At 48.4% G+C, this 20228-nt stretch overlaps 1 protein-coding gene across 5 annotated transcripts in view; it reads left to right on the forward strand.

Moving 5' to 3' along the window:
- Positions 1–20228, forward strand: part of ANGPT4 (angiopoietin 4) — a 210665-nt gene that overhangs the window by 47021 nt on the left and 143416 nt on the right. For 2 of the 5 annotated variants that reach the window (XR_014512846.1, XR_014512849.1), the window contains exon 9: positions 725–1273. Coding sequence is in view for 1 of the 5 variants with exons in the window: in XM_083447476.1 (XP_083303602.1) it covers positions 725–897 (173 nt within the window). In the remaining 4 variants the exon portion in view is untranslated. Of the gene's footprint in view, positions 1–724; positions 1397–20228 lie in introns of those variants that run through there. The other 3 variants (XR_014512847.1, XR_014512848.1, XM_083447476.1) reach the window with 2 other exon arrangements.

Raw genomic sequence — 20228 nt, forward strand, 5'->3', positions numbered from 1 at the left:
CAACAAAACTAATGGGCTAGATCCAGTGATACCAGCTTTTCAAAGCTGGATAGTCATCTCCACTTCCAGCGACACCCCACTTGCCTCTTAGTGCCCCCCTAGCAGGGGTGCCAACTTGGAAAAAAATATTGGGGGTGCCAGGTAAGCCCCGCCTTACATAAATAATCACAAGATGTGGCACCACACACATGGCAATGCCCATCAACTTTTTGGGGTGTCCCATTCAAATATTTTATGGGGGGGGTGAATGGACCTCGGCTCCTAGGAGTTGAATCCCACCACGGCCAGGGGGTGGTAGCACCTACTTTGGGATCCACTAATCTATGGTTAGTGGGTGGCACTGTAGGTAAAACCTCAGCGCCTAGGACTTGCCGATCGTCAGGTCGGCGGTTCGAATCCCCGCGGCGGGGTGCGCTCCTGTTGCTCGGTCCCAGCGCCTGCCAACCTAGCAGTTCGAAAGCACCCCCGGGTGCAAGTAGATAAATAGGGACCACTTACTAGCGGGAAGGTAAATGGCGTTTCCGTGTGCTGCGCTGGTTCGCCAGATGCAGCTTGTCACGCTGGCCACGTGACCCGGAAGTGTCTGCGGACAGCGCTGGCTCCCGGCCTATAGAGTGAGATGAGCGCACAACCCTAGAGTCTGGCAAGACTGGCCCGTACGGGCAGGGGTACCTTTACCTTTACCTTTTTAATCTATGGTTTGCTTCTCCTGATGCACGTTCAGGTTGGTGGTTTGATGCCTGCGGACTCTCGAACCTGAACGGCATTTACTACCCGGTGAGGCACAATATCCGGAAACTGAACGGGATTCGATGGCACTACTTCCAGGGACCGGGCTACTCACTAAAGGGCACGAGGATGATGATCCGGCCTTCGGGCAGCCCTGAAGGAGCATAACGGAGAGACGCCAAGCAGGGCTGCAGTTTCTGTGAGCCAGGGAGAGCAAACCTTGGCACAGCTAACAGGAACTGCCTTCCGGTTTGGACAGGTGGCAGGTGCAGAGAGACTCCCTGAGAAAGAGGCCCTTGCAGCTAGGAATTCATGGCTGCAGTCGGACGCAAAGAAACCAGCTCTCTCTTTCCCCTCCCAGATGGCGCAGGAAGCTGTCTTTTGTGGGCTTTTCGACTTCCGAGAAAATGTACAGCGAACTATTCTGTATGTTAAAGGCTGAATCTGCCCGTGAAAAGTGTGTCACGCTATCCGGCTCGTTTGGGGGCAAGGGGTGAGCTTGTTGGGTAAATGCAGAAAAATCTGATCAGTTTTATATTATGTTGTTGTTTAGTCGTTTAGTCGTGTCCGACTCCTCATGACCCCCTGGACCAGAGCACGCAAGGCACTCCTGTCTTCCACTGCCTCCTGCAGTTTGGTCAAACTCATGCTGGTAGCTTCGAGAACACTGTCCAACCATCTCACAATCTTTCCCAACTTCAGGGTCTTTTCCAGGGAGCTTTCTCTTCTCATGAGGTGGCCAAAGTCTTGGAGCCTCAGCTTCAGGATCTGCCCTTCCAGTGAGCACTCAGGGCTGATTTCCTTCAGAATGGAGAGGTTTGATCTTCTTGCAGTCCATGGGACTCTCAAGAGTCTCCACCAGCACCATAATTCAAAAGCATCAATTCTTTGGCGATCAGCCTTTATATTATTTATATTATGCTTCAGGCTTTATTTGGGTAAAGGCACACATGATCCTGCCTATGTTGAACACTGGTTCTGCAGAGATTGGGGGAGTTCAGAAACATCTGGATTGCCAAAGGTATTCCCCATCCCTGATTTATATAGGACAGAGTCATGCTCTGAAGGTGACGCTCTGAGTTCCCTTCTTTTGCTTCACATAAACACAAATAGGCTCAGAGACCCCACAATTTGGAGCCTCCGTGCCGTGAATGGACTAAGCTGCCCTCTGCTGGCACAGTGTGAGTTGCAACATCCTTGCATGAGACTGTGAAGCATTTCTGCTATAGTCAAGGGGGTGGGAGTCAAACTGGCCATTTTCAACCCCTTGCTTCAGCGACGGCCGGATACGCTGGTCTTTTCTCCACGTTGAACTGATCGATCAGCAGGGCTAGCCCAAGATGGGAAAATCAAAAGGACCCCTCCCCTTATTCGGCAGCAGGGGGAATCAAGTCTCCAGCGAACCCTCCTGCAAAAGACTCAGTAAAATCTCACCTCGCCTTGGCAGTTTTGTTTCAAAACATTTTGAGCCAACTGCGTGAAAGGCATGGACATGACGGGGGCAGCTTTTACTGTGCTCTACCTGCAAGATATCTGTCTGCCATTTACTTGTGGAGCAGCTCCTCTGGAGAAAAGGTGGCACAACACCCCAAACCCTGCAGCCTCGCAAGCTGAGATTTCCCCCTCCTATCTGCCCTGTATTTATTCCCACAAGCCCTGCTTGAGGGCCAAAGCATGACAGCTGCCCGACAAATAATGTTGGTGAATATTCTGTGACATGCAGCCACTCTGCCGATAGCGAATTGGCCATTTTTCGCTTGCAATATACCGTATTGGCCCGAATATAAGCTGCACCCGAATACAGTATAAGCCACGCTTCTAAAATTGGAGGGAGGTGGGAGAAAAAAAATATACCCGAATATAAGCTTCTCCATTCCTTGCAGCTCCTGGCTGCATACTAGACAGGGGGAGGGGAGGAGACAGGGGACCATAGCTGTCAACTTTTCCCTTTTCTTGCGAGGAATCCTATTTGGAATAAGGGAATTTCCCTTTAAAAAAGGGAAGCGTTTGCCCTGTGCACCTGGCTACATATATATGCTACACTTTAACTTTTCACAGTCGGAATTTGGGGGGGAAAGTGAGGCTTCTATTCAGGCCAATACAGTATAAAACAATAAGTATTTTTCTTTCTGTTGCACCTCCGACGTAGCAAAGCGCTTCACTTCCTATGGTGGCCTGGAGTCCAGGGATGGCAAATTGCCCAGGCAGGGCCCAAACCTCACCCAGGGAGCACATGATTCCAAATGTCAATAGATGCACACAACCACATGAATGGAAGTCTGATCAGTCTATATATACCACTCAGTGGCGTAGCGTGGGTTGTCAGCACCCGGGGCAAGGCAAATAATTTGCGCCCCCTAACCCGGGGCAAGGCAAGTAATTTGCGCCCCCCCCCGCTGCACTGTCCCTCCCCCAGATAGTCCCTCGCTCTCTCTCCGCACCGCACCGCACGCCTGGCACCCTCCCCTCCACAGTGGGCGGTGACCCGGAGGCTCGGATCGGATTTGCACAGCCAGCACTGCAGTGAGAGAGAGCGAGTGAGCCAGGTAGGGGCAGAGAGCTGCGAGTGCGAGCGCCCCCCCCCCCCAGATGTTGCGCCCGGTGCGGCCGGCCCCCCTGCACCCCCCACGCTACGCCACTGATACCACTAATCATCCCCATTTCCTCTGCATGCAATCCATTCATGGGAGTTTGGCGGGTTGGTGTGGATATAATTTCTGGTTGACTTTAGAGTCCGAGGCCATCAAATTGTGACACTCTGGTGTCACTGCCTTGTACCTGGTCCAAGAGACATCAGAGCAGAAACCTGGGGTCCTTTGGGAGGAAGGACACAATATAATAATAATAATAATAATAATAATAATAATAATAATAATATAGTATCCTTGTCATGGATATTAGTCAAAAATAGGTCGATTGGGATCACAGAAGCCACTCCTTAATGCACAATTTAGCTTAATATTAAATGAACTTTGTAAATAGTCATCTTTGTTTTGTGATTGGGTTGTTGTCAATGATCCAGTAGAAGAAAGGAGTTGTATCCACTCTCATATTAAGCTTTATGTAGCTGACCACCAGTCTCATCTTTGTCTTTTTCACCCCGTCCACTTCAAAGTGTTTCCTAAATGGTTTGTTGTTGTTGTTGTTGTTGTTGTTGTTGTTGTTTTTGCTGCTGAACTGATGTATTTGACAATTCTACAGTTTAAATGATACAGCAATTAACTTTGTATAATACAGTTGTGGTACAATAGTCAATGTTCAGCTTTTATTCTTCCACATTTGCCTCTGTAATGTTAATTTGTACTATGTAGCCGAAAAATAAACCCCAAACAAAAAACTTCAGCCAAACTCCCCTTCCTCCTCCAGTTTTATTGATAGTTTAAAATTACATTTCTATATTCTAGAAGACTTCAATTGCTTTTACCATCTGACGGTATTTGAGATCTTTGTTCATTCGAATATCTCTTTCTTTTATTCTTATCTCTGGGAAACCAAAGAAAGGCTTCGGGAAGTGGCTATCAAGGAAATGATGTTGGTCAAGTTAGTATTTTTAATGTTGTTGGTTAATATACCAAGATGAACACGAAGAGGGAATATTTTCTGAAGCTTTGAAAGAGCTCTATGACAGGTAACCAGCAGGCAGCACAAACCTAGAACAAAAAGTGTTTTGTTTTGAGCTTAGTGGAAAGTCGTCGTTTAGGAAAGGTTGGCATTTAGATGATGAAGTTGGGATTCAGACAGTTCATTGTTTAAGAGCGATAATCCAATACATTTTGAATTAGATTTTAAAAATGAGAGATCATTGCTGATATATATGAGTTCAAGCATATAAATATTAAAGTCTAGTCTTGGGGAGGGACAGACAATTTTGACACCTTAGCTTCTCAGTTATCTTGACTTCTCCAGCTCCTTCAGGACAAGAATGGAGAGATCATTTAGATAAGATTTTTGAAGAAAAGCCTAACTCCTTAAGAAGCTTTGGAAAGCTTTCAAAATATGTTTTTACTTATTACAGTTACCACTATTGCGTTCTTTGTTTTCCGCTCTCATGCTATATCTTGTTATCCTGTAAATACAGTTTTGAAAATTTGAAATAAACTGAGTTTTTATAAAGAACTTTCTCTCAAGTATTTTGAGTTGTGTTCAATGTCTGTGCAACACCTGTCAGAATCCACAGGAAATACAGGAGGATGTTCTTAATGGATAATACCACACATTCAGGTTAACACAAGCAACTCAAGAGTTTGGTACTGGAGTGTGAGGACTGATCTCTTTATCCTGGGTTTTGACCATTGAGATATTTACTTTTAGGTCCCACCTTATTTCTGGGCTTTCAAGTTCTTTTGAATTGGGGAGTTTTCCCCCAAGGTGGCCCGCGAAACAGATGTTTAATTGAGGTGTATTTTGTAACATGTTCTTGGTTTCTTTCTGTTTATTTTATTTTTCAGAAATTTACAGAGACACAAATCACAAACACACAAATCGCATACAATTCCAATACACACATTAATTTGTCTTCCACCACCTCCACCTTTTGTGGTTTCTTTTTAATTTTAATGTTTTATGCTGCATTTTCACATTAAACAATTTTTAAGTTACTTTTCAGTTTCCCTTGATAGTAATAAAAAATTGCTTCCAGTAGCACCTTAGAGACCAACTAGGTTTGTTATTCATATGAGCTTTCGTGTGCATGCACACTTCTTCAGATACCAAGCTATACCAAGCCCTAAGCTATAGCTTGTTTAGCTTATACGTAAATCCAGCACTGGACTGAATCATCCAAGTTAAACTCAACTTGCAAGAAAGTCAACCCCAAGTCGAGCGTGCAAATAGAGCTCTCACCACTAGAGGTCGCCGCAGGCCATAAATATAATTTGGAGCTGAATTGAAATTCCAAATCAGATGCAAGTGAGATGGTTGTTGTTGTTTAGTCGTTCAGTCGTGTCCGCCTCTTCGTGACCCCCTGGACCAGAGCACGCCAGGCACTCCTGTCTTCCACTGCCTCCTGCAGTTTGGTCAAACTCATGCTGGTAGCTTTGAGAACACTGTCCAACCATCTCGTCCTCTGTCATTCCCTTCTCCTTGTGCCCTCCATCTTCTCCAACATCAGGGTCTTTTCCAGGGAGTCTTCTCTTCTCATGAGGTGGCCAAAGTATTGGAGCCTCAGCTTCAGGATCTGTCCTTCCAGTGAGCACTCAGGGCTGATTTCCTTCAGAATGGAGAGGTTTGATCTTCTTGCAGTCCATGGGACTTTCAAGAGTCTCCTCCAGCACCATAATTCAAAAGCATCCATTCTCCGGCGATCAGCCTTCTTTATGGTCCAGCTCTCACATCCATACATCACTACTGGGAAAACCATGGCTTTAACTATACGGACTTTTGTTGGCAAGGTGATGTCTCTGCTTTTTAAGATGCTGTCTAGGTTTGTCATTGCCTTTCTCCCAAGGAGCAGGCGTCTTTTAATTTCGTGACTGCTGTCACCATCTGCAGTGATCACGGAGCCCAAGAAAGTAAAATCTCACTGCCTCCATTTCTTCCCCTTCTATTTGCCAGGAGGTGATGGGACCAGTGGCCATGATCTTCGTTTTTTGATGTTGAGCTTCAGACCATATTTTGCGCTCTCCTCTTTCACCCTCATTAAAAGTGAGAAGGTAGTGATCCCCAATCAGGCATTATCATTGAACTGTAGACACCATGAGACTCATCTAGTCTGAAACCTGAAATGCAGGTATCTTTTTGTCCAACGTGGGGCTCCAGCCCCAAACGCTGAAATTTCAACACTCCCAACTGAGTTATCCCAGCTGTAATATAGGAAACATTTTTAAAAACAAGAACAAGAGGATTTTGGACAATCTTGCCACTCTTTCTATTTTCCTTTATCCTTCTGTGATGAAACTCCTATTTGGGGACTTCCCTGGCTTTTTTCTGGCCCATGTAGGACAAGTCTGGAAAGTTAGCCTTGGTGAAGACTTGACGTTTTTATCCCGCAAAAGTTTTTGATTAAGTTTCCACTGAAATGAGGCTGCATTTTAATGTTTTAATGTTGTATTTTAATCTTGTTTTTTAAGCTGTATTTCAATCAATTGTTTTTATATTTGGTGTTAGCCGCCCTGAGCCCGGCCTTGGCTGGGGAGGGCGGGGTATAAATCATTTATTATTATTATTATTATTATTATTATTATTATTATTATTATTAAGATTTTTGAAATGGGCATTATTTGGTCTTGTCATGGCTGCCATCACTAAAGCGCCCAGTTTATTATAATTATTGTTTGGTTATTTTAATCTCTGTCATCCCCCAAGGAGCTATGTGGATTTCTCATGTGTAGAGAAAAGAAGGTGCAAGCAGGGACTAGCGTAGACCCAACTCATATCCTATCTGGCATCAACATTCAATGCACTCACACACATATCTGAAGGTGGGAAGCATCCTGACCAGCAGGGGCGCTGGAGGAACGGATCTGGAAAAACAGTGCCCCCTACTGGTCAGAGCGCTTCACCTCCCTGTTTCCTGCACCCTGCTCCAACCTGGTGACCTCCAGTAGTTTGGAACTACCATTCCCATCAATGCCCATCACATACACAACTCACCCAGTCCGGGGATGAAGAAGAAGAAGAAGAAGAGTTTGGATTTGATATCCCGCCTTTCACTCCCTTTAAGGAGTCTCAAAGCGGCTCACATTCTCCTTTCCCTTCCTCCCCCACAACAAACACTCTGTGAGGTGAGTGGGGCTGAGAGACTTCAAAGAATTGTGACTGGCCCAAGGTCACCCAGCAGCTGCATGCGGAGGAGCGGGGAAGCGAACCCAGTTCCCCAGATTAGGAGTCCACCGCTCTTAACCACTACACCACACTGGCTCTCGATGGGATGGTGGAAGTTGCAGTCCAAAATACCGGGGGGGGGGGCATTTTGCATGCAGCAAAATGTCCTGGGCCAGTCTGGGGTTTGCACAGGGTTCCATGTCTCCCATCACATCACTGGCAGGTGGCTTGACGGATGGTGTCGCAAGCATCAGGTTCTGCCGCAATGTGGCCAAACTAGTTCGGCCGCTGGAGCTGAGGGGTTCTTCACTTGGGGTCCAGTTGTAGCCTGCAGTGTTCATAGCTATAAATTCCATTGCTAGGAGAGTTAATTGTTTCAGCCTTCGGCACAAATAAGTCAAAGGCTAAGCAGAGCATGCATGGCCACATTGAAAGCCCAGCGGTAAGGTAAAGGTAAAGGACCCCTGGACAGTTAAGTCCACTCAAAGGTGTTGCAGGAATTTATGTTTAGGTTGGGGGGGGTTGCCCCTCCAGCAGATATCATTCACATGCAGCCAACTACCAAAATCAGCACAATCGCTTTTGTGATTTGTCCCCACAAAACACTTCATCACAGTTTCTTCCTATTTATTCAAAGGGCCTCTGCTGCACGAAAGCAAATGTAAGAATTCGCTGATAAATGTACCTATGTACTGGCTCACTGGGGAAACTTCAGAAATTCATCTAGACATGTGAGCTCAGCTGCTCAGCAGCCCCTCTGCCTGAGTGATAATCCCTGGCATCCTGATATCTGAGTGCCAGACAGGTAGCCATTCCAGAAATAACAACAAGCCCAGATGAAGACAAAACGGTGTCATAGAATCATAGAGTTGGAAGAGACCACAAGGGCCATCGAGTCCAACCCCCTGCCAAGCAGGAAACACCATCAGAGCACTCCTGACATATGGTTGTCAAGCCTCTGCTTAAAGACCTCCAAAGAAGGAGACTCCACCACACTCCTTGGCAGCAAATTCCACTGTCGAACAGCTCTTACTGTCAGGAAGTTCTTCCTAATGTTGAGGTGGAATCTTCTTTCTTGTAGTTTGGATCCATTGCTCCGTGTGATTAACTTGGCTGGGAAACAGGGAAATGTAAATATCTCTTTTGTTACACTTGATGGGTGTTTGGTGGAGGGCAAGGAGAACCATGGGGCAGGGTCCAGGATGCTCAGATTACTGCCACCAGACCTCCCCTTTCATGATGTAACTGTGATGTATGAGTGATGTAGTTTGGGGGGGTGTAACATGGGAATTAGCAGCTAATAAAAGTTTGAGGGCTCTTTTGTTCGGGGCTTCCATCTTGTTCCACGTTGTGGCAGGTGGGAGTCCTGTCGCGACCATCTTCAATAAAGACCAAGCCTACTGGCTGCTGTTTTGCTCTGGTATTCCTGGCTGGTGTCCTTGTTTTTTGTCCAAGGGAGCCCTCAGATTTCTCTGTTAACAAAGGTGACTATGGTGTTGCGGTGCTAATCCCGCTTTCAGGCTGAGAGAGCCAGTGTTTGTCCACAGACAGTTTTCCGGGTCATGTGGCCAGCAGGATTAAACCGCTTCTGGTGCTATGGGACACCGTGATGGAAACAGAGTGCATGGAAACGCCATTTACCTTGCCGCCGCAGCGGTACCTATTTATCTACTTGCACTGGTTCCCAGTCACTAGTCTAGCTGCCGCATTCTGGATTAGTGGTAGTTTCTGGGTTACCTTCAAACGTAGCCCCCCATAGAGCGCATTGCAGTAGTCCAAGCAGGAGATAACCAGAGCATGCACCACTCTGGAGAGACACTCTGCGGACAGGTAGGTTCTCAGCCTGCGTACCAGGTGGAGCTGGTAAACAGCTGTCCTGGACACAGAATTGACCTGTGCCTCCATGGACATCTGTGAGTCCAGAATGACTCCCAGGCTGCACACCTGGTCCTTCAGGGGCACAGTTACCCCATTCAGGACCAGGGAGTCCCCCACACCCGCCCACCCCCTGTCCCCCAAGAGCTGTACTTCTGTCTTGTCAGGATTCAACCTCAATCTGTTAGCCGCCATTCATCCTCCAACCGCCTCCTGACACTCAACAAAGGACCTTCACCGCCTTCACTGGTTCTGATTTGAAGGAAGGTATTGAGGTCCTGATTGTGCAACCCAAAGCCCTGCTTTAATAGGTGTTGGAATAGGCGACAGTGTTTAACACCCACTGCATGGAGAAGAAGAATAGAGTCATCTAACTGTAGAGGTGGAAGCGACCCAAGGGGTTGTCTGGTTCAGCTCCCCAAAATGCAGGAATCACAGCTAAAAGCTACTAAGGGGTTAATGTGCCTGGGAGGGAGGGAGGCTTTCCTGAGTAGCGAGTTCAAGTTTCCATGTTCCCCTCCATGTTTTATAATGGCTGATCCTCTGAAGTCAAGGAACCTGCTTAAACCTCCCAGCTGAGGCTGCCTTCCCCCGAAGAGGACAAAGAACTTCCCTCACCACAGTAGGGAGGAAGCCTACTTCTGAGGAAACACAGAGAGGATTGTGCTGCACCCAGAAGTGACTTCCCTCCAAATCTTTTTGGCATCGCGGGTCGGCGGTTCGATTCCCCGCGACGGGGTGAGCTCCCATTGCTCGGTCCCAGCTTCTGCCAACCTAGCAGTTCAAAAGCACATCAAAGTGCAAGTAGATAAATAGGTACCGCTCTGGCGGGAAGGTAAACGGCGTTTCCGTGCGCTGCTCTGGTTCGCCAGAAGCGGCTTAGTCATGCTGGCCACATGACCCGGAAGCTGTACGCCGGCTCCCTCGGCCAGTAAACGAGATGAGCGCCGCAACCCCAGAGTCGGCCACGACTGGACCTAATGGTCAGGGGTCCCTTTACCTTTACCTAACAAATGCTCAGTATTGCCAGCACGGACTGGCAGCTGCACTCTTCAAGCTTTTGTGCAGGGAATGTTCCCAGCCCTACCTAGAGATGCTGAGAGTCAGTCCTGGGTCCTTCTACATTCAAAGCAGGGGTCCTGCCAGGGATCAATGCATTTGCAGTGCACATGTGCCAGAATGTAACTCCCAAAGTCGAAATTCAAGTCAAAGGCCAACAATGGGAATCCACAGGGCAGGCGATGAAAGTCAGATTTATAAGATTATTACTACAGTGGTACCTCGGGTTACATACGCTTCAGGTTACAGACTCCGCTAACCCAGAAATAGTACCTCGGGTTAAGAACTTTGCTTCAGGATGAGAACAGAAATCATGCTCTGGCAGTGCGGCAGCAGCAGGAGGCCCCATTAGCTAAAGTGGTGCTTCAGGTTAAGAACAGTTTCAGGTTAAGAACGGACCTCTGGAACGAATTAAGTACTTAACCTGAGGTACCACTGTATTAGGATCTTGAGTGCTCAAAGCATGAGTTCAGATTCTGGCTCACCAGTGCAACCTGCAGATCTGAGGGTTAAAAGGCCAGCCCCATCCCCAGCACCAATTAGTCTCAACTACACATAGAATCATAGAAATGTACAGCTGCAGGGCACCCCAATGGTCATCTAGTCCAACCCTCTACAATGCAGGAATCTCGGCTGATACACAGCTATGTTAACTACCCATTACATGCAAGCACAATGTTTTGCTTTGAAAGAGGAGCTTTAGGGAAGGAGATTGAGCCAAGAGACAGCTAGTGAGGAGGGATGCTTAACACTTTCCTGCCTGCCTTTTCCCTGCTCCCCACCTTTGGTGGGGATGAGGGACAGGGCCTTCTCAGTGGCTGCCCCCAGCCTTTGGAACTCCCTTCCTAGAGAGGCTAGACTGGCTCCCTCCTTGTTGTCCTTCCACCCACAGGTAAAGACCGCCCCCCCCCCAAAGTGCTGTGCTGTTTCTGTTATCTGTATTTTAATAGATTTTTTTTATCCTCCATTGTTTCAATTCCATTAAAGTTCAATTACTTTATAGCGGTTATCCTTCTAGGATTTTAGCTCTACTTTTTTTGCATTTTATCCATGTTGTTTTAATTTGTGCAAGGCGCCTGGAGTTCTGATCTGGGGAAAAAGCAGGATATAAATAGTAATTATACAGTAGTTTTCCCTCCCCAGGCATAAAGTCGCGTTCTGAACCCCACAAGGGGGGTCTCCACGTGCAATAACAATGCAGGGGACTACGATTTGGAGACCCTGTGATTAAGGGAAAGAGGGAACGTCTTTGACCCTTCACGTCCCCATCTCCAGCTACACACAGACCCACGCACCCGCTCCCCCAGAGCGTCCAAATAAATAAATAAATTAAAATTCGGGATCCGAGCGTCTGAAGACAAGCACCCGTAGGTTTTCAGAGGCCAACAACGGGCCAAGTCATGCAAGAGGATTGAGAGGCCCGTGGCCTTTCGATTCCTCATGTCTCCGCCACACTTCAGCCGAGGCAATATTTTAAAAGATTTGCATTGACTCCAGCCCCGGATTGGCGATTTGCGGAGATAACGCACAGCCTCGGGGGATCCGTATGGATTTGTGCGCGTCTTTGCGCCTGGCAGCATGGGCTGAGTGATCACATCCCACAGGGGCTGCTATAGCAACTGCCTAACTCCCCCCCAGACACCCCCCCCGGGCTCCCCCATTTTCCTCTGTGTACATGAGCAGCCCCCTGCGTGGGGAGGGGAGCGAGACAAAGGAGGGGGCGGCTGCCAGCTGTCACGCGGCAATGATGCTCCTCCAAAACATACAGATCATAATTGCACGCGCATTAGCGCAGAGCCCACACCTCCTGCTGCTTCTTGGGGGCGCACGACACCCGCCCCCCCCCGACTTTCCACCCGCTGCTCAGAACACGCAGCTGACTTGAGATTGCAAAGCGATGAAAAGGGAAAACTGACGGGCTCCGGATGCCAAGATAAAAGATGTGGAGGGAGACCAGTGTTGGGTCTGTAGGTCTGCTTGCAACTCATTTCTTTTCTTTCTGCCGAGAATTTCTGAGAGGCAGCGTGGCGCAGTGGTTACAGTGCCGGACTAGAGCCTGGGAGACCAGGGTTCGTATCCTCCACTCGGGCATCTAGGGTGGTAACCTTGGCCCGTTGGAGAATTATAGGCTTGCAGAGTTGGAAGGGACCTTTGGTGGTCATCTAGTCCAGCCCGCTGTGATGCAGGAATCACTGCTACAGGATAAAGTCGCTGTTTAAAGACCTTCGCTGAAATGGAGTCCACCAGAATGCGGCAGCTAGACTGGTGACTGGGAGCGGCCGCCGAGACCACGTAACACCGGTCCTGAAAGACCTACATTGGCTCCCAGTACGTTTCCGAGCACAATTCAAAATGTTGGTGCTGACCTTGAAAGCCCTAAACGGCCTCGGTCTAGTACACCTGAAGGAGCGTCTCCACCCCCACTGTTCTGCCCGGACAATGAGGTCCAGCTCCCAGGGTCTTCTGGTGGTTCCCTCCCTGCGAGAAGTGAGGTTACAGAGAACTAGGCAGAGGGCCTTCTCGGTAGTGGCGCCTGCCCTGTGGAACACCCTCCCATCAGATGTCAAGGAAATAAACAACTATCTGACTTTTAGAAGACATCTGAAGGCAGCCCTGCTCAGGGACGTTTTGAATATTTGATGAATTATTGCATTTTAATATTTTGCTGGAAGCCGCCCAGAGTGGCTGGGGAAACACAGCCAGATGGGCGGGGGATAAATAAAATATTATTGTTATTGTTTTATTGTTATTGTTATTACTACCTCCCAAGGGAAACTGTTCCATGGAAGCTCTTTCTGCCATAGAGTTCTTCCTGATGTTTCAGGCAGAATCTCCTTTCTTGTAACTTGAATCCATTGGTTCGAGCCCTAACCTCCAGAGCAGGGGGCGAAAGTTGTCTCCATCTTCTATGTGACAGCCCTTGAGATAGTTGAAGATGACTCTCCTTATCATGAGCAGGAAACCCCAGCCTGCTGTTTCAACCCACAAACCAGGGTGGGGAGAGATTCATTCAGAAGTGGATCTCCTGGCCAGTGGCGTAGCGTGGGGGGTGCAGGGGGGCCGGGCGCAACATCTGGGGGTTAGGGTTAGGGGGCGCAAATCCACAGGTTAGGGGGTGCAAATTACTTGCCTTGCCCCGGGTGCTGACAACCCACGCTACGCCACTGCTCCTGGCAGATGATCTAACCACCGTGCAGGTTGAAACAGTGAGCTGGGGGGGGGGGGCTTTCTCACATGTAGACAGAGACACATCCCTCCAGCTTGCTGGGTCAGGTTTGCAGAGGAGCTCTCAACTGGGAACATTTGCGCAGGCAAATGTTCCAGTTTCCTCTTTTGTATATTGAGGTGAAGCATGTCTCCAAGACTGGCCCTATGTGATGGCCTGGGACTCAGGCTCAGACTCGGAACCAGAGGAGTCTCAGTCCACACTGAATCCTTTGCCTCAGGCATCATCTGGACCAAGTCTGGGGCCTGATCCTGAAGAGTCCCGGTCTTCACAGGTTCCCCTGCAACAAGCACCAGCTGGGCTGAGTCAGGGGCCTGAGCCTGCCCTGGCTCCAGATGCGGGGATGACCTCGTTGCCTTCAGCTGGGCCATCACTTACAGCTGCTCCACTACCGGTTGGGTCAGGAGATGCTGAGGTGGCCCCTGGGCCTAGTAACCCACCGCCGTATCCCGAGCTGCAGAGACTGAGGTCTGAGAGAAGGAGAGACCTGAGTACTCGCAGGAGGAGTGCTCGCCTTCGGGCGAGACAGGGAGGTAAGTCACCGGGGGATCAGGACCGGCCGCTACCCCGACAGAGATAAAAGGCTGATGGATCCCGCCCCAGGTTGCGGGAGCAACATTGCTGCTTGCTGGAACCTGCCTGAGACCCTGTGCCTGACCTAGCCTGGTTTCCTGCCTTGGCCCTGTTGGACTGACTCCTCGTGGAATCCTTGGATTCGGGACCAGACCTGGACCGCGTTGCTCGGGTTAACCCCGGGCCCAGCACATCCTACTTGAGAGATAGTGGTCTAGCCTGTTCTTTCAAGAAACAAATGCTTTCTTTTCCCCCTCCCCTCTCTTGTTTACTTCCTTCAAAAGCAGGTAGTAGGAGCAGGAGGAACTAGAACCAAGAGGAATTTGCGTCTCTCCCCTCCTCCTTTCCTTCCAAAGCTGTTTCTGTTGGAAGTGCAGCAACAGAGATCATTCCATTAGTAACCTAAGGGTTAATTCTAACCAACCAAGAGGGTGGTGAAGGTCACCCCAAGTAACCAATCAGAATGGCATGATTCTTGCTGAGGTAACTCATGATTGGCTCTGACTGGCTGTGTAGTTCTGAGGGAATTTACCTCCTGTAAGTGTTGTTGAGTGTCTTCCTACTTTCTACCAGACCCGAACCAAGAAAGACATAGCCCCTTTCTCTCCCCCCCTTCACGTTACACACTCTTCTTGACCCATTTACTCGTTAAGTTCCTCAGGGTTTCCTTTGCTCTCTGGCAGGCATGGCCAAACTTGTCCCTCCAGCTGTTTTGGGACTACAACTCCTATCATCCCTAGCTAACAGGACCAGTGGTCAGGGATGATGGGAGTTGTAGTCCCAAAACAACTGGAGGGCCAAGTTTGGCCATGCCTGTGGGTCTGGATTTTGTCTGCGTTATTTAAAGGACTCCGCTAAAACCCATATTTCCTGGATTTACCCACGAGGCATTAAAGGATGGGAGTGGGCGACTGAGGGGGGGAAAGGAAGGAGAAACAGGAGAGAAAATATTGTGTGTGTGATTTAGTTTATTTCCAAATAAATAAATAAATAAATAAATAAATAATAAATATTGTTGAAATAGTGGCCAATGGGCCGGGGTAGTCAGTGGGGCTCATCGTTTTCCTGCTTATTCCTTCCGTGCTTTAAGCTTAGATTGTGTGAACCTGTTTAGCGTTGTTATTATCACTACAGTGGACACTCTGGTTGTGAACCTGATCTGTGCAGGAGGCACGTTCGCAACCCGCAGGGTTCTGCGCATGCAGAATTGCCGAAACCCGGAAGTAACCCGTTCCGGTACTTCTGGGTTTCGGCACGTCCGTAACCCGAAAAAAACGCAACCTGAAGCGTCTGTAACCCGAGGTATGACTTTACTATTAAAGGTAAAGGTAAAGGTACCCCTGCCCGTATGGGCCAGTCTTGACAGACTCTAGGGTTGTGTGCCCATCTCACTCAAGAGGCCGAGGGCCAGCGCTGTCCGGAGACACTTCCGGGTCACGTGGCCAGCGTGACAAAGCTGTATCTGGCGAGCCAGCGCAGCACACGGAAACGCCGTTTACCTTCCCGCCAGTAAGCGGTCCCTATTTATCTACTTGCACCCGGGAGTGCTTTCGAACTGCTAGGTTGGCAGGCGCTGGGACCGAGCAACGGGAGTGCACCCCGCCGCGGGGATTCGAACCGCCGACCTTTCGATCGGCAAGCCCTAGGCGCTGAGGCTTTTACCCACAGTGCCACCCGCGTCCCTGACTGTACTATTAAATGTACCTTTTAGTTACATAATATGGAAGATGGAAAGTTGCCGCCCAAGAGATCCTATGGATATGGGTTGGGTGTGTATTGGGGGTGTGTGTAGGGTGGAATTCTGACTCAGGGTTGTTTGTGGGTGGCACCTCTCTCTTCTGCCTCTCCCAAAATAAGGCAGAGTGGCAGGATGATCCGTGACTCAGGAGCTCAGAGGACGGCTGCAAAGCTGAGTGACTCACAGCTTGGCTGCCAGAATCCTACCCTTCTCCCAGGGACCACCTCCTCCTTCGGCGCTCATCCTTCTGTGTGGCACAGTTCTGGTCTTCCTCCCTTCCCACTCCTCAACGACGTCAGGACAACTGCTGCATCAGATAGGCATTCGGCGTTTTATTTTCACCATTCGCCGCCAATTAAGGAGAACGGAAACAGCATTTTAAAAAGCATCAGGAGAGAGAGAACATTTCAGTGGAATTCTCGTGGGTGTGGTGGAAGCCTTTCCTTCCCCTTTTCGACGCACTTGTCTTCGGTTTTGAGGTAGAATCGTAGACTTGGAAGGCCCCATAGTTTAGAGGTCCCGGGCCCTAAGGAAGTCAGACTACCCTCCACCAGGGCCAGGGCCTTCTCAGTGATGGCTCCGACCTGGTGGAATGCTCCGTCGCAGGAGACCAGGGCCCTGCAGGATTTAACCTCCTTCCCCAGGGCCTGTAAGACAGAGCTATTCCACCTGGCCTTTAATTTGAATTCAGCCTGATCTTTTATTTCCCTTCTCTTCCCTTTTATGAAGATGACCCACTCTGAGACCCCGCAGCTAATTCTCCCCTGGCCCAAGTAGGACCAATTCAGCCAGCTAGCCCTGGGGATTATCTTATGCTTATTTCCCCTAAACTGATTTCTGAATTTTGAATTTTATTGTTATTCATGTTTTTATACTGTATTTTATGCTGCTTTTACAATTAAGTGTTTTAAATTTGTTGTTAGCCGCCTTGAGCCTGGTTTTCGAACTAGGAAGGGCGGGGTATAAATAAATTATTATTATTATTATTATTATTATTATTATTATTATTATTATTATTTTATAGTCCAACTCCTTCCAATGCAGGAATCACGGCTGATTTCAGTCCCATGAGACTGAAGGGTGTCTATCAGTGTCCTTTCTTTTGCTTTGTAAATCATCTCCCTACTGGCCTGGGACATATCATGAGATATCCACCCCCATCGTTCAGCCCAGACACTGAGGTCCAGCTCCGAGGGCCTTCTGGCGGTTCCCTCCCTGCGAGAAGTGAGGCTACAGGGAACCAGGCAGAGGGTCTTCTTGGTGGTGGCACCTGCCCCGTGGAATGCTCTCCCATCATATGTCAAGGAAATAAACAACAATCGGACTTTTAGAAGACATCTGAAGGCAGCCCTGTTGAGGGAAGTTTTTAATGTTTGGTGTTTTATCATGTTTTTAATATTCTGTTGGGAGGCGCCCAGAGTGGCTGGGGAAACCCAGCCTGATGGGTTGGGTATAAGTAATATATTATTATTATTATTATTATTACTATTATTACTACTACTACTACTACTACTCACATGGAGGCTTCTTCAGATCAGAAATTAAAAGAGGTTTGGTTTATGTGTAATAAATCAAGCAAGCAAAAGTACACATTGTAAAATATAAACAAGGCAAGACAGAGGCCGAGGTCAGCAGAAGGACAACACACAGCAATTATAGTGGGTTAACACACCCATTTTACAGATGAGGAAAACTGCCTGACATGTCTTGGGGTCCTCCAAAGAGTTGGTGGCTGAGTTATGAGCTTCCAGGTCAACCTGCAAAACTGGACTTTACATAATAATTATGCAAAACTGCATTCCTCTAGAGGGGTTTTCCCCAGGCCCGTAGCACACAAATAAGCTCTGAAAAACTGCCTGTGAAAGAAATTGCCTGCAGCCATCTAGGCCCCAGGAAATGAAGGATTCCTGATGGCAGGGGAGAGAAGGGCCTCTGTCCTCATTCCTTAATCCGAAACCCAATCTCTGAGATGCCAACAGGTGCGAGGTAAAGTGATCTAGGGTGCAAGCTGCTGTCCCACAGCCAGGGAGTTCTGTGCAGTCGGCCCAGCGGGCTGTGGTGAGGAATTTTGTTTTTACTGTCCAGCGTTCAGTCTCCTCCGGAGGCGATGAGATTGGCTATTGATCGGAAGATCTGGCCCAGCCTGCTCCAGAGCCTTAAACAGAAACAGGGTGTCCAACATTTCAGAGGTGTCATTGCATTGCGGTGGGTGCAATTAGTGCCAGCACCATCCGTTAAGAATTTGGGTGTAATCTTTGACACCTCACTTTCCATGGAGGCGCAGATTGCAGCTATAATAAAGGCGGCATTTTTTCGTCTCCGCCAAGCTAAGCAGTTGGCTCCTTACCTCCCTCCCCCTGATCTCGCCACTGTGATCCACATGACGGTCACCTCCAGACTGGATTATTGTAACTCACTCTATGTGGGGCTGCCCTTGAGACTGATCCAGAAACACCAATGGGTGCAGAATGCTGTGGTGAGACTCCTTACGGGGTCCTCGACTCGGGATCACATTCACCCAGTGCTATACCAGCTGCACTGGCTCCCGGTGGAGTACAGGATCAGGTTTAAGGTGCTGGTTTTAACCTTTAAAGCCCTATATGGCCTAGGACCCTCTTACCTATGGGACTGCCTTTCCTGGTCCTATATGGCCTAGGACCTTACGGCCTTCAAACAAAAACATCTTGGAGGTCCCGGGCCACAGGGAGGTTAGGCTGGCCTCAACCAGAGCCAGGGCTTTTTCAGCTGTGGCCCCGATCTGGTGGAACGCTCTGTCACAAGAGACTAGGGCCCTGCGGGACTTGACATCTTTCCACAGGGCCTGCAAGACGGAGCTGTTCCACCAGGCCTTTGACCAAAGCACAGTCTGATCCCCTCCTTTGGTAATCCTCACAGAACTCTAGCCCAATGGCTGCCATTAATTTGATTTTGAATTGATTTTAAAATGAATTGATTTTAGAATGCTGTGTTACTTTTATTGTTGTTAGCCGCTCTGAGCCCGGCTTCGGCTGGGGAGGACGGGATATAAATTAATAATAATAATAATAATAATAATAATAATAATAATTCATTGGCTATTGCAGGGTAGAATGCCAACTTCAAATCAAAACACAGATTCCAAGTTAGAGGCTGCGGCTGTCCTCAACAAATCTTGTGGCAGTGAGTTCCATAAGTTAACTACTTTTTATTTACTCCTTCCAGGGCCAAGCTTTCCACTTCCATAGTTTATCTATGAGAAGAGCAGAAGAGCAGAAGAGCATTCTGATTGTTCCCAATCAATGCAGACAAGCCTCTGCTGACTTAGTAAATTTTAATCAGCACACCAAATGCCCAGATTTCTTTGTCCGTCTTGCAGACAAGGAGATCCATCGGATGCTTTTGAGTCAATGGGCCTTGGAGAGTGGGTGTGTTTTTAAATGAAGAAAGTCGATATTTGTATCCAGCAGGGATCGTGGCTTCTTGCTAAAATTAGACCCATTGATCCTTAGGCTCCAACCCAGCAGTAAGATGATCTCTGAGGAAGTCTGGGAAGAATTTTCCATCCCTCAACAGCATCTGGGGAGTCACAGGGGGTCAAACAGGAATGTCTGCACTCTCTGGTCAGTGGGGTGGGAGTCAGGACAAGATTTAACAACATGAGGCAGGGTTCGTACCCAGAGCTCCTTACAGTGCCAACCGTGGAGTGGAGGGCAAGTTATCAAACTTTTTGTGGTTTTGGTGGGGTCAGTCTAGATGATGCCCTGAGTCACTTCCAGTTCTTGGAAGTTTCTACCCAAATGTGATTTTGGTTTTAAACGCATTGTGAGGAGTCCATATGGGAGTATATTGAATTAAAAAATGGGGCATCAGAGTTTTTAGGGGGCTAACCAGGTTGGGATAGCTGGGATAGCAGGCTTGTTGGGTTTTGAATGTCTTATGTAGATTTTTCAATTTTGTTGTTCTGTATGTTGTTCTGTATGAGAGTCCCATGGACTGCAAGAAGATCAAACCTCTCCATTCTGAAGGAAATCAGCCCTGAGTGCTCACTGGAAGGACAGATCCTGAAGCTGAGGCTCCAAGGCTTTGGCCACCTCATGAGAAGAGAAGACTTCCTGGAAAAGACCCAGATGTTGGGAAAGATGGAGGGCACAAGGAGAAGGGGACGACAGAGGACGAGATGGTGGGACAGTGTTCTCGAAGCTACAAACATGAGTTTGACCAAACTGCGGGAGGCAGTGGAAGACAGGAGTGCCTGGCGTGCTCTGGTCCAGGGGGTCACGAAGAATC

The sequence above is a fragment of the Podarcis tiliguerta genome (assembly GCF_965153285.1).
Source record: "Podarcis tiliguerta genome assembly, chromosome: 6".
Classification (NCBI taxonomy): domain Eukaryota; kingdom Metazoa; phylum Chordata; class Lepidosauria; order Squamata; family Lacertidae; genus Podarcis; species Podarcis tiliguerta.